The 14788-nt window shown below is 34.4% G+C and overlaps 1 protein-coding gene across 1 annotated transcript in view; it reads left to right on the top strand.

The window, feature by feature from the left end:
• EXOC2 (exocyst complex component 2) overlaps nt 1–14788 on the top strand; it is a 274184-nt gene that overhangs the window by 92063 nt on the left and 167333 nt on the right. Inside the window, exons 7-8 of the mRNA XM_044917676.1 lie at nt 288–412; nt 10330–10410. Of these exons, the coding sequence (XP_044773611.1) occupies nt 288–412; nt 10330–10410 (206 nt within the window). The remainder of the gene's footprint in view (nt 1–287; nt 413–10329; nt 10411–14788) is intronic.

The following is a 14788-nucleotide window of genomic DNA, read 5'->3' as shown; positions in this document are numbered from 1 at the left end:
ATAGAAATACCCACATGTATATTTACTTCTTAGGGGTCTGACATATTTGGAATGACCATATGAGGGCTACAAATCTGTTCTATAGTTGCTGTAATTTTGTAATTGTAATAAATAAAAGGTTTAGATGTAGGTAAGAATTTGAAAGCTTTTGTTCTCATCTGGCTACATATTATATCAATCTGCATCTTTCTTAACTTAGGCTTCAGTATTTTACATTTAATGCATTATCTTAGTTCTTTTTTGCTTTTTAGGAGTCTCAAACTTTTGGTTTCTTAATTTCATTTCAGTTTTGAACAGCTCAAGATGGCAGTTACCAACCTGAAGAGACAGGCTAACAAGAAAAATGAAGGCAGCCTGGCATATGTGAAAGGAGGTCTGAGTACTTTCTTTGAAGCCCAGGATGCCCTCTCAGGTAAGGTGACCCTCACAGCCATCTGCTGGGGCTTCCCAACGGAAACCTGACACTGTGCTTGTGGAGTGTTTACAGGGTGGGACGTTCAGTCTGTATTTATAAAAGTAGAGATCTAAAATGTGCCATAAATATTTGTTGCAGACCAGGCTGGAATCTCTTTGAAGGCTTGGTACTTTAAATATTTGTCTCTGAGGCTTTTGTTGACCCATTGTACTAAATGTGAAATAGGAGACTACTTTGCCTCTCCATGATGCCCAATCTCCAGGGCATCATATTACACCCAATAGGTGTAATATTCTAGAATTTTAAAAATCCTTTTATAGCCATCAATATCTTACACATGTGACTAATTCTGTGTATGTGACCCATTGTGTGTTCAGTTTGGAAAGGACTGATGATAATGTGTCATTCTTTCTAGGTATCACCCCATGGGCCCCATATACAGTAGTTAAATGTCCACCATCCATGTTGTCATTTTTATATGGGAAAGAAAATATATTAATATATTAAATAGAAATAGCATAGCTTTAGACATTTCAGGGAAAGATGTTGGGTATGTTTTTTCCCCCCTAAAATCACCTTTAATTAATAGAAATCAAATTAATGTTTAGTAAAAAGTAAAATATACTAATAAAAGCCTAATTCTTTTTTTTTTTTTTAAAGATTTTATTTTTTTTATTTATTTGAGAGAGAGAGACAGAGAGAGAGCATGAGAGGGGGGAGGGTCGGGAGGGTCAGAGGGAGAAGCAGACTCCCTGCCGAGCAGGGAGCCCGATGCGGGACTCGATCCAGGGACTCCAGGATCATGACCTGCGCCGAAGGCAGTCGCTTAACCAACTGAGCCACTCAGGCGCCCTAAAAGCCTAATTCTTTTTAAAAACAGAGATACCTATAACTAAGTACCTATATGTAAGTACCTGTACCTTTAAGTATAGACTAAGAGGCCACACTTTCTTCACTTCAATAACACTTATTATTTTTTTTATTAATTTGTATCCTCAAAGTATAGACATCTTTTTATTGTTTTTAAAACCCCTCTCCTCCTGGGTCAAACAAGCATGGTTGACTTCTGTCAAGTAAAATGTGCACCTGATATAGCTCTTTTCTTGCCAGTAGAACTTAGGTTTTTGAAGGAGTAAAATGTGAATGTCTAGAAGGGAACAGAGAAGTTAGGTAATTTTCTTTGATAAAGACTATGTGCTCTATATTTTTTGAAGGGATACTTTTCTTTCTTTCTTTGTGCTTATTGATGTTCTAAGTTATCAGTGTTACTATGTTAACAATAGAAACCTGAGCATATATGAACAGAGTTTAGCGTTATCAAATAGAATTAAGTTATTAATTTCCTAGTAGCTATGCAAATGATAATTGGCCATATGTGATTAGCATTTCTCAGAAATTATTGTAATTAAAATTATTTCACTTAACAAATGTATGTTTGACTTTTTTCTCCATTCTTTTTTTAACATATGTATTTGTATACACATGTATATTTATTTATGGTTTTAGTTTTATAAATGGCTTCAATCTTGGCAGATTTTAAGAAGTTTTATTTGGTGCATTAAACTTATATGGTCTCATTTATCTATCACATTTGCCTTAAAAGTATATTGGTAACTTAATGTTTAACAAAGATCATTCTGACCAGCCGCTTAATCACATGAGCAGGTGGCTCTGTGGCATATAGAAAGTGATTTTAATAATAAATTCAAAAAGTTTAGACACACATACTCATTTTTCTGTTTTGATGTAAATGAAATGTATATTACAAAAAACAGTAAATAGATAAACAATAAGCAAAGACTACTTGTAATCCCATTGTAGAGATAATGACATTAACATTTTGATGTATTTCCTTTTGGTCCTTTTGTTGTTAGCTTATATGAGTACATATTACAAAATTGTAGTTATAGTGTATATACAGTTGTGTATGCTAGAAACCTTCTTTATTCTTTAGAGTGCTCCTCTGGGTGATTATTTTAATATACTATAGCATTTGATTTATTAGTAGTTCTTCAGAAATTTTTCTGCCTATTTTCTTAAGCGAAATTCATCTATAATTTTTTAAAATGCTTTTTTGGTCAGGTTTTGGTGTTAATGTTCCACAGAAGCACATGGATCTGTATGTGTATATATGTAGGTACCATGTGATGGGTTTTGTAGATTAGGAATTGCAGTTTGGAAATCTGAAAAAGCTAATATGTTGAAAGAACTAATAAATTATTTGCTCAGGTAATTTGTTTTACTTTTCTGTTATGAAAAATTTCAAATATGTTAAAAGCAGAATAGTATAGTCATGCCTATATAACTGTCAGCTAGAATTAAGTTATTAATACTTTTCATACTTGCTTCATTGATACTTTTTGAGATTGGTTGGTTTGTGTTTTACTGATCTCAAGCAGTGAGTCTAAAGCAGCATGACATTTCCCTCCTACATACTAAAGTATGATTCCTCCTAAACAAGGACGTTTCCCTGTATAGCCACAATGCCATTATCACAACCAAAAATGTTTCAGTAATTCTTCAATATCATCTAATTCCCATTTCATAGTCAAATTTCCCCCAGTTACCCTCCAACTTTCTTAATTGTTGATTTTCCAAATCAAGATTCAGATAAGGTCCAGGCATTTCATTTTTTTTTTTTTTTTTAAGTCTCTTAGCCTCTTTTAACCTAGAACAATCCCCTTACCTTTGCTGCCTTGGCTTTTTTTCCCCCCCCATGCAATTGATTTGTTGAAGAAATGAAGCTCTTTGTCCTATAGGGTATCCCATACTCTGGATTTGACTGATTACTTCCTCATGGTGTCATTTAATTTATTTTACTCCCTTGGGCGCCTGGGTGGCTCAGTTGGTTAAGCGACTGCCTTCGGCTCAGGTCATGATCCTGGAGTCCCAGGATCGAGTCCCGCATCGGGCTCCCTGCTCAGCAGGGAGTCTGCTTCTCCCTCTGACCCTCCCCCCTCTCATGCTCTCTCTATCTCATTCTCTCTCTCAAATGAATAAATAAAAATAAAAAAAAAAAGTATAATTTATTTTACTCCCCGTTGTATTACTTGGACTTAACTATTTGGACATTAGGTTTGGTTTTCAACATTTTTGATCATACCTGGTACTGTGTACTTTCTGTTTTATTATATCAGGAGGCCTTTAGTGTCTGTGTGTTCCTCCTTTAGAGACACTATGATGGATCAAGTGGGTTCCAGTGGGATGGGTACTGGTAGTTGCATGTGTATGTGTGTATATGTTTTTTGAAAGTACACTTTTTAAACTTCTGAAATTTCTACTCTCTGTGTTCTTCCCCTGAAATTCTCTATTTCATCAAGATTTCCATTTTTAGCATTGCGTTATAATTTAAATCATTTAAAATCCATGTTATGGGGCACCTGGGCGGCTCAGTCTGTTAGGCGTCTGCCTTCGGCTCAGGTCATGATCCGAGGGTCCTGGGATCGAGCCCCGTGTCGGGCTCCCTGCTCTGCAGGAAGCCTGCTTCTCCCTCTCCCACTACCCCTGCTTGTGTTCTCTCTCTATCAAATAAATAAAATCTTAAAACAAAAAAAATCCATGTTATATGCCCTGCTCATTATCAATTAAATTTGTGTTCTACTTCCTTTATTTACATTGATTCTTTAGTGATGCTCTTTCTCGTATTTTTAACATTTGAAAATTTAATTTTCCTCTTAGATCTAGTAGTTTGTAGTGGATTTGTTTTTTAAAGTTAGTGTCTAGTGTAACATTATGAAAAGAAAATGTGTTTCTTAATATATCAATCTTCTGTAACTGTGCCAAGATAAAAATGGGAACGGAGACGTGTTCTCATCATGGCACACTGTTTGATATATTTCAATGCCTGTTTACATTATTTAAATCTAGGGTATTTATAATAAACATGTCAGAAATCTCCCACTTTAATTTTGATTCTACCAGTTTTTATTTGTATGTGAAACATGTTTCCTTTGTAACTTTTGGTGGCTTGGATTCTCTTGATATTATTATGGTATTACAACGTAATAATGATAGCTGTGAAATTAGGGGCAATTCCAGAGACCACCTACAAGTTTGATAATTTGCTAGAAGGACTCACAGAACTCAGCGAAGGCTGTTTTTCTCACAGTGATGGTTTACTATAGTGAAAAGATATAGATTAGAATCAGCCAAGGGAAAAGATGCCTAGGGCACAGTCCAGGAAAGTTCTGTGCATGGAGTGAAAGTTGCCCTCTCATTGTTGAGTCATGGATGGCATTGATTTTCCTGGTATGATGTGAGATAGTGTACGTGGAGTATTGCCATCCAGGGAATCTCATCTAAGCCTTGGTGTCCATAGTTTTTACTGGAGCTCTGTCACATAGAAATAATTGGCTCTTCCAGTGGCTGACCTCCATTTCTAGTCCCTCTGGAAAGGTCGAGCTGATGCTGAGTGACCCAGAGTCCTCACTATAAATCACATTGTTAGATTATCTGATGTGGCCCAAGGCCCCTAAGTAAACAAAGATACTTTTATCAGGTAAGAATTCAGAGAGCTTAGAGGTAACCTCTCAGGAGCTGAGGTCAAAGGGCAGACCTCTTTGGGGGCAAGATTAAATTCTTTACTACACAATAACATTAATATTTCATACCCTTCCTTTTGTATGCATTTACCTAATATATTATACATCATATTCTTTTTAACCTTTAGAAATTTGATTTTGGCATCTCTTGTAAGCAGCGTGTGGTAGGAGTTTTATATGTTTATGCCATCTTGAGAGTCTTTGCCTTTTAGTAGAAAAATTTAAGTTATGTACATTTATCATAACTGACATTTTTTTCCTTTTGTTTTATTGTATCATATTTTTTGGTTTTCATTTTTCCCTTTGTGCCATATAGGTTGCAAGTATTCCAGATTTGGAAGAAACGTTTTTAAATTCTATCATAGGTTGTCTTTTGACTCCTGTTGTGTATGACAGCAGTTTAGGACGTCTTTATTTCTTATGCTCTTTCCTTTACCCTGATTTCAATTTAACCTGAAGTTAACTACCTTTTTATTTTACCTTTTCTTTTTCATTTTATTATTATGTTTTTAGATTTATTTTTGTCTTTTGCATTTAATTTTATAGCATTTTTACCATAGTTAATTAAAATTTACCATATATTCATATAAATTTAATTGGCTTTCATTTTTATTGCAAGTCATTTTGTATTTCATCTTTTCTATATTTGAATTTTTTGTTTTGTGCTAGAGCTTTTTAATTCTTGCATGTCTGGAAATGTCTCTTGCTTTCATACATGAACAACCTCTTGGCTATAAGAGAATTGTTTTCTGAATTGATCCCAGTGTCTTTTAGTGTTAGAGAGAAATCCTGAGCCAATGTAATTCTTTATTACTCATAAAGGAATTGATTGTTTTTCTCTCTCCCTAAATGCTTAAAAGATACATTTGTTTTGACTTGAATTAAAAAACAAAAAAAAAACAAAAAAACACACCTTTTCAGGATATATTAGAATGTAGGTCTTATCTTTATTCATTTTTCCCAATGCTTGATAAGCTTTTAGAATCTGTAGACTCATATCTTCAGTTTTTAACACTTCCTTTGTTATGACAGATATCATTTATGGTTTGTTTCTGAATAACCTTGTATAAAAATATTACTCCTTTATTTCTGCTCTCCTGTATGGTACCCAGCACTTTTTCTGTTTTTCAGTACACTGCTAAGTTGCCCAGTAGTCGTATGCCTCAACTAGTTTCCTTCTGTTTCCTGCTATTCTGGGTGTTGGGAAATGTGGTCTCTAAATGGTGGTAAAGGGAAAGGAGTGGTTAGAGGTAAGAAAAATGGGGGAGCACAGAGTTAGAGCCCTGAAGATAGTTATGAAAAAATTAGATGTTTCTTGTCAGAACTAGGCTCAATAGAGATGACAGAGTATAAATAAACACCTTTCTCTGCTCTTTGATATCATCTGTGTTCTCTTTGATTGAGTGGACGGTTTCATATGCATCCAAGGGTGTTTTTCCATCCCTCCCGGTCAGGTAGACAGTATGGCTTTTATGTATCTTTAAATTTTTATGCTGTTGTCAGTTTGCTTTTTCCCTGTGTATATCCATAAATATTTTAATTAGAACTTGACAGGTATGTCTGGTATAACTTATCTGCCAGTGTTAATCTCAGTGTGTTTATTGTAGTTTTTACTTTACTATATCCTGCAAAAATATTCCCAGCAACTTGTGTTACTTTTCCATGGCAGTCACGCTGCCATTCTCTTCATTCCTTGAAGTCTTGAGCCATAGTTTCTTACCAACTCTTTTCACATGAGTTCTCGCAGGCCATGGTGATGTTTGTGGAGCTTTTCATATCATTAAAGGCCTTCTTCAGTTCCTCAGTGCCTTCTGATCATCACCTTTGTTTTGGTGACCATTTCCCTGAATGCTCCTTGAGCTTGTCACCTGTCTAATCTCTTGGTTTTTTACTGGCAAGTCCAGCATTATCACTTGCTTCTTTTAAGAACAATTATGGACCAAAACTGTATGAATTACTTTTATTTATGTTATATTAAAGAATAGCTGAGCAAAGAGGCCAAAGCAGAGTAAATAACACAGGTTACACAATTGACCTTTCCTCTCATGTTACTTTTATTGTTGCTACTTGAGGCAGCGTAAGCCATAACCGATTTTTTGGCACATTCTGTTGTGTCTATTGTTATATGAAGGTTATAGGCAGTAATGGTTATCAATGATCCAATTCTCTAAGTGAGAATCCTTTATACCTTTTAGCCGTCTATGTAATAGTTGTAATTATTTTATTATTTTCTTCCAGTATAACTGAGGAAAGGATTCATAGATTACCTAACCTATTTAAATGTAATTTATAACATTTTGTCACTTTCATAAAAATTTGGTAGAGTAAGAAGTAGGAACTAAATGTTTGAAAAGCTCTCTACAAATTTAAATTTTTAAGACACTTCATTCTAACTCATCTTAGTCTTCTATTTTAGTAAGTATTATCCTCAGAGGTTGGCATGTGGGCCAAATTAGGTATGGCCCCTCTTTGTACAGGCCAGGAGCTAATGATGGCTGTATTTTTCAAGGTTTCTTTGGAAAAAAAAAAAGGAAGTAGAATATGTGATAGAGGCCTATGTGGCCCACAAAGCCTAAAATATTTACTATGTGGTTCTTTTTAGAAACAGTTTGCTAGTCTCTGACCTAGTTTGAATAGTCCTGTCTCATAGGCCAGTAGTAATATATAGTGGTTAGAGTATGTGGATCACAGTGTACCTGACATAAATCTTTATAGACACTGCCTATACACACATGTCATTTCTTAGTGCCTCATTTAATAATGGCATTGTATAAATGCGTAGACAAATACTTAGAATTTTTTAATTGAAATCTGCAAATTTGATGTCCACATTTAATTAGAGTTAAAACAATTTCAGTGAATCAATAGGCTGTCTTTCTATAACTCTGATTTTTCTTTGAATAGAACTTTTATATACATACTTTTTTGTTTCCCAAATACAGTTTTATGGTGTTCAACTGCTTCACATATTTAAGTTTTAATAGATTAGAAACAATAACAAACCTGTGATAATGTACCAAGTTGCTTATTGAGTTATACTATTTAAAAATGTTTTTAGAGAAAATAAAAGGTCAAGTGAACCAGACATTGGGTTATTTGGTTTAATTTTCTGGAAAATAGGATTGCCTTTATCAGATCCCAGTGCCTCTTGGTCCTCATGCTTGGCTGACAGCTTGACAGTGGCTCTGCTGTGGTGGAGATGGGCGGCAGGAAGCTGCTTTGTCAGCAAAAAAGGGCTGTAAACTGAGCTGAGGGGAGCCAGGCTTACCTCATTTTGACCTGCTGATCAGTGATGGGTTTTGTCAGCAACAGAAATGTGACTGCATGATATCCTTTAATGGTTTTGACTTAGAAAGCAACATTTGAAGCAGGGCTACTATAAGATGCAATGTCATATTGCCATGGAAGAACCTTATGCAATGCCCCCTTAATAAAATAGAATGTGTGCCACATGTTCTTTTGCAACAAGATTGTCAGAAAATTACACCAGCATTTAAATGAATAGTGTGAGCAGTGTTTTCAGTTTAGCTTTTTTCTATTTGGGAATTTTTATCTCATATCTTTAAAGATAGGGAAATTATTGTCCATTTAACTTAAGTTCAGGTTAAGTTTAGGTTTTGATTTTATGTCACTATCACCACATAATCCAAATTTGAAACATTAAATAAAGAACTTTCTTTTCACTCGTGAATCAACCAAGACGAGAATATACTGGCTGATTTTTTTTTCCCCAAATGGATTTCTTTTTCTTTCTTTGAATGTGTTTCTCTGATAGAGAAGCAGTCTGTTTATAAATTTCAAACAAAATTTGAAATTACTCTAAAAAAAGGTATTAAAAAAGGGCAGGACCAAAATTAGAAAGTAATTAAAAGAAGCAGAAAAGTAGATGTTATTATGCATTGAGAATATTTTTATAGTGCATTTGAGCACTGAATTTTACCCAGAATTTTCTAATCAGTGAGTCAAAGGAAACAAATAAAACTGTGATTGCTTAAAGCAAAACATTTCTTTTTTTCTTGCCTAAGCAGACCACATCCCCCTCTCCCCCCCCCCCCCCCCCCCCCCCCGGAATAAATCTACCACTCATGACTGATGGGTTGATGCAGAACCTGTAAAATCCTTTTAAGAAGAGTTTGACATTCTCTGAATGTTGGAGAATAGCTACTATCAGAGTGATGTTAATTTCATTGTACAGGCTGTGAAGCCCATGGAGTTACACATCTTATATTTGAAATTTTCCTGAAGGAAGTTATGTAGAAGAATAAAATCCTGGGTATTTAGCAGTTATTATTTTGGAGAGAGGTCTCATTTATTTGCAACTGAATGCAGTTCCCAACTAACATAATAAGTCTATTATTTTCATTCTATAGATGTGAGGTTAAGTTGCTTGCCTATGCAATACAGGCAATATGGGGTGAAGTTTTTTGTTCTGGGATTAGACAGCATGAGTTCAAATTTGGGGTTTGGCTTTGTGACATTGATCAACTTATTAATTTCCCTGAGCAATGGATTTCTCCTCTGTGAAATAGAAATAATATTAGAACATACATCATTGACTTCTTTCCAGATGAGCAATATGCATTAGAACTTTATCATTGTGATTAATTTATGATCGTGGCTCAATTAATATTTGTTTTGCTAGTTTTATTATTTATGTCAGAATTTTGAATTTGAAATTATATTTGGTCATTTCATTTTGAAAATTTTCTTAGTGCTTCACCTAGATAAGCCTGATTTGCTCCGTTTAAAACCTACCCTACAGTAGGTAGAACAATTTTTAAATGTAAATTTTTAAGTGATTTTTTAATAGTGTTTATCAGAACCATGCAGACATACCAATAATAGCAAAAATACTCCTGTATAATTTGTATATTCACAAATTGATATATTGGTAGATGTTACCGGATAGTTCTTGAGAAATTCCAGGGAGATAATAATAGAAATGAAGAAAACATGAATAGTATGTATTTTGCCACATTATATCTAAGGCTGAAATGAAATACTTTGAGGTTGGTATACTTCAAATACTAGTATTTCTATTTTGCAGATGGTGAAACAGAAATAAAAATGACTTTCCTATATATTAGTTACTTAAGTCTCACTTTTCTTTTTTAATTTAACTGTTTTTACCACTCAACCTTGATGATCAGATAATTGAGTATATATATTACTGTACTATTTTAATAGTATTAAACTATGAGGAACGTAGACTGGTGTCTGCTGGTTACTTTGCAGAGTTTTTGCATGTTTGTGCTTCTTTCCAGCAGTGAAAATAATATGACCATTTTTTTAAGTTGTTTAAAAATGTCATTTTGATGTAATGTCTTCCCACCCACTGAAATAGCCCACACTTTAACTAGATGTTTTTTCTAGCTATCCATCAAAAACTAGAAGCGGATGGAACGGAAAAAGTAGAAGGATCCATGACGCAAAAACTGGAGAATGTTCTGAACAGTAAGTTTTGTCCTACTACCCAAAACTATTTATGGACTTTATAACAAGCTTTAATATAGTTCTTGGACCTGGCTTCACAGAACAGGCGGTGAGTTGCATTTTAATATTTATTTCTAAATAGTAATGATTTAATAAATATAAAGGAATAAAAACATGGAAAATGAACGTTCTGTTTTGTTTGCATTTTATTTATAAGAAATCATAATTTGAAAATAAACCAGTATGCTTCCAAGAAGTGAAACTTGCTACCATAAAAGAGACCAGTATATAAATAACATTATCAAAGAGAGATAAGTGCTGAAACAATAGCCAGGATTGCCATTGACCAGAACCCTGAAACACATCTTCATATATCTAATAGTGTTACAGCAAATAATATCAGCTCCTAGAATGACAAACACTTACATGTCATTGATTTATCTATACCATCACTTTTTCCAAAGTGAATTTAAGGCAGCTTCATATTTAAGAGTGTTTCTAACTCTGAGACATTTTGTAAAAGTTGTATGCCAAAAGAACCTGATATATATACAAAGTTTTGGGTCCCAACCACTTGCCCTATATCTTTTCTTCCCCCCTTGACATTCTAGTCCCCAGCTACTAATCCTAATGATCTGGAAGAAACTCATCAGATGAATCAATTCCTATTATAATATTAGCAGCTTAAAAGTACATTATCCTCTTTCACTCATATAGTAAACATTTGAGGGAGCAATAGTGCCCAGGGGAATCTCCTTTGGTTTTTAAATATAAGTATAGCAAATGATTTCCCCATGAAATAGGGTTAAGAATAGCTAAAACATTTAAGAACCCTTACATCAGATCTTTAGTGATTCCGTGAATGCAGGATTGTGATATTGAGTTAGTTTTGGACTTCTAGCTTAATTTATTCCTGTGATAACTTTCTGAACATTTTTTTGATAAATGTCTGTTTTTAAACCCCTGGGATCCCTGATAAAATATTTTCTGGAAAGAAGCTTTAATTTGCTGTAGGCTTTCCTTGGTAGAATTTGAGTACTTTGATTTCATCCTAAATTTATGAGTTTAGCAGCACTTTAAATATTTCCCTCTGGTGGTTGTGGTGGTGGGTTGTTGTTATTTTGCCTTGAGATTTTGCCTTGTTTTTGTCTGAGAACCAAGTCACCTGCTTAGTTGAAATTAATATATTCTGAATTCAACTCAAACATTTACAAAAGCTATTACTGTATTAATATAGTCAGACATTTTAAGGTCTTAGAAAGGTATTTCTACTCAGGGATGCTATTTTCACTGGAGAACTTGTCATCAAACCATGATATCTGTGAAAAAAATGATATTATTTCGGTAACTTTAAAAAAGTGATTTATAAGGACAAGCTGATATTGTAATTATATTGTTGTATCCGTAAAAGAAAATAGATACTTATTAAGGTTTGGAAAAAATTAAGATCTGTTTCATGTGGTAGGTTTAGCACAATGTGTTAACATAATTTTTTTCTTTTAAGTAGTAGTTTAGGAAATCCTCCTTTGGGACTTGTGATATAAAATTTGTAAGGGAAATTATTTTACTTCTATTCCTTTATAACCACAAACTTTATCTAGAAATGTGTCATATTAACTTCATTGAAGTTTACTCTTCTTCGATAAAGTTGGGCTTAACTAGTCATTTCTTTATGAGACTCTCCTTCAGGGCTTTCTGGTGTAAAAATTTTTCTTAAAATATATTCCTTTTTATAACACTTTCTTTTTTCTGGAAACATTTTTAATGAACTTGATGTTGATGTTTGCTATCTTAGGATAAGGTTTTGCTAATTCAGGTCAACATGACAAACATTAATATTTAAGACTGGTTGTGTAAAAGTACCATGTTTGGTTCAGTGTGAGATACAAAGATGGAAGACATATGGCCCCTGCCCTGTACACATGTCCTTTGTCCCGGTGGGTCTATCATAGTTTGGAAGCTGGAGAATCAGAAAAAAAAAAAAAAAAATTATAGAGGGGCACCTGGTGGCTCAGTTGGTTAAGTGTTAGACTCTTGGTTTCAGCTCAGGTCATGATCTCAGGATCTTGAGATTGAGCCCCACGTCAGGCTCTGTGCTGAGCATGGAGCCTGCTTAAGATTCTCTCTCTTCTTCTCCTTCTGCCCCTCCCCCTCCAGCTCATGCACATGCTGTCTCTCAAAAATAATTATAGAAGTACTATGGAAAATTTAATTTCTTTTGGAAAAGAAGGAAAGAATAGATGAGTATGAATGTAGTTTAGTTTGCTTAGGTTATTATTAATGCTTTAATCTTATGTATAATTATATACCAATTTGTGTTTTTCCTGAGTTATTTTAAATGAAAGTTTTCAAAATTCAAAAGGGCAACCTCTTTCACCTTAAGTTTCTAAAGGGTAATGTTGACTATAAGAAACTTAGTCCATTTTATTCAGAATATATCAATATTGATTCCTTTCATTGAAATTTTTTTTATTTTCCTTGACATGTGTTTTTTATATTTGCCTTTGAACCTAATAACTCCTTCTTGATTTCAAGCCAGGGATGAAGGGATGACTATTAATTTATATCAAATTCACATATCCAACTCTATGTCCTTACCTATTCCAAAAGTATAGAGTACTGCTGTCTAATAGAACTTTTGCAGTTATAGTTATTGAGCACTTAAAATGCAGCTATATATTGCTGAGGAATTACTTTTTTAATTTTTATTTAATTTTTTTTTTAAAGATTTTTGTTTATTTATTAGAGAGAGAGAGTACAAGTAGGCAGAGAGGCAGGCAGAGGGAGAGGGAGAAGCAGGCTCCCTACTGAGCAGGGAGCCCGATGCGGGACTCAATCCCAGGACCCTGGGATCGTGACCTGAGCCGAAGGCAGCCGCTTAACCGACTGAGCCACCCAGGCGCCCCAATTTTTATTTAATTTTAATAAATTTAGCTTTAAATTGAAATAGCCCTATGTGGCTAGTAGCTACATATTAGTGCAGGTATAGACAATATTATATAAGTATTTATAGTAGCAGCTGTGGTGGTTAATAGTTAAAACTTTTACAGTGCTCACTAAGGTTCAGGTATTGCTTTAAACATTCTCTATGTATTTAGTTCTCTATGAGGCTTGTGCTGTTATATCTATTTTTTTTTTTTAAAGTAGACTCCATACCCAGCGCAGAGCCTAATGGGGGTCCTGAACTCACAAGCCTGAGATCAAGACCCGAGCTGAAATCAATAGGCAGACACTTAACCGACTGAGCCACCCAGGCACCCCTGTTATTTCCATTTTATTGACGAAAAACTGAAGCCCAGGAAGATTAAATGAGTTACCTAAAGTCATATAAGCAGTAAGTGGCAGAGCTCGATTTATATCTAGATATCTGGCTTCTAATCTGTACTTTAAACTACCAACAGAGCTTGCTGTGCATGGTTTTGATAGGTATGAATTTCAGTCACCACAGTTTGGTTAAATACACCTGTCCTCCAGCAACATGGTTCAGATTCCCATTATCGCAGTATATTTGTCATAATTGCATAAAGTACAAAAGTGCTTGCTAGTTGTTCAGTCCACAGATCACTCCATAAATAAGAGATGTGAGAGATGATCAGTGAGCAGTTACCTCTTTTTCTTCAGAATCTGTGACTGGTCACCATACATATATTCATGCACAGACAACAAAGCATATAGTTGTGTGGACTCCTTGTCCCCCAGACATAAACTCATATGGCTTTTTATAGAAATGGATAATCAAAGAGGGGATTGACCCACAAAGATGAAAGTGCATTAAAAAAAAAGTGGTAATAGTGTAAGTGAAATTCAAATCTACCATGACTGGAGGAGTTACAGAAGAAGCAGCTGACAGTAGGGATGTAGGCACTGCCGCTGTTCAAGAGACTTGAGCTGTGCAGCCAGAGGAACTGGATAAAGGTGAATTTATCAGTGGAAATGAGGAAAGTATGAAGAAAAGGATGAAAACATCCTAGGGGAATTGATGCTTAAAGGAGTGCTCAGAGACAATCAATGACATTCAGAGTACAAAGGATAAATTTAGAAAGGAGTAAGGTAATTTATCAAAGTATAGAGAAGATGCTTGATATGTATTATAAATTTTATGACGAATAAAAGCAAGCAGTCTTGATAATTTTTTACAAAGAAATAGAACACTAGTATTTTCAATGTTTCTAATGTTTTAAATCATCGTAGAGTACTAAGTAAATACTGGTTTTACTTTTTTTCATTTTCTTATTCATTTATGACCAACAGTAAGCACGTTTTTAATGTTGCAACAAAAATTTTTAAAAGTCACAGAACAATCATAATTTTCCCATTAATTATTAAGATTGTTTATGTGGTTTCATCTTGCATAGCCATTTATGCGGTTCTGGACACTGTGCCAAAAGGGGCTTATACT

This window comes from Neomonachus schauinslandi, chromosome 8, assembly GCF_002201575.2.
Source record: "Neomonachus schauinslandi chromosome 8, ASM220157v2, whole genome shotgun sequence".
NCBI lineage: Eukaryota > Metazoa > Chordata > Mammalia > Carnivora > Phocidae > Neomonachus > Neomonachus schauinslandi.
This window is presented reverse-complemented; position numbering and strand designations above follow the sequence as displayed.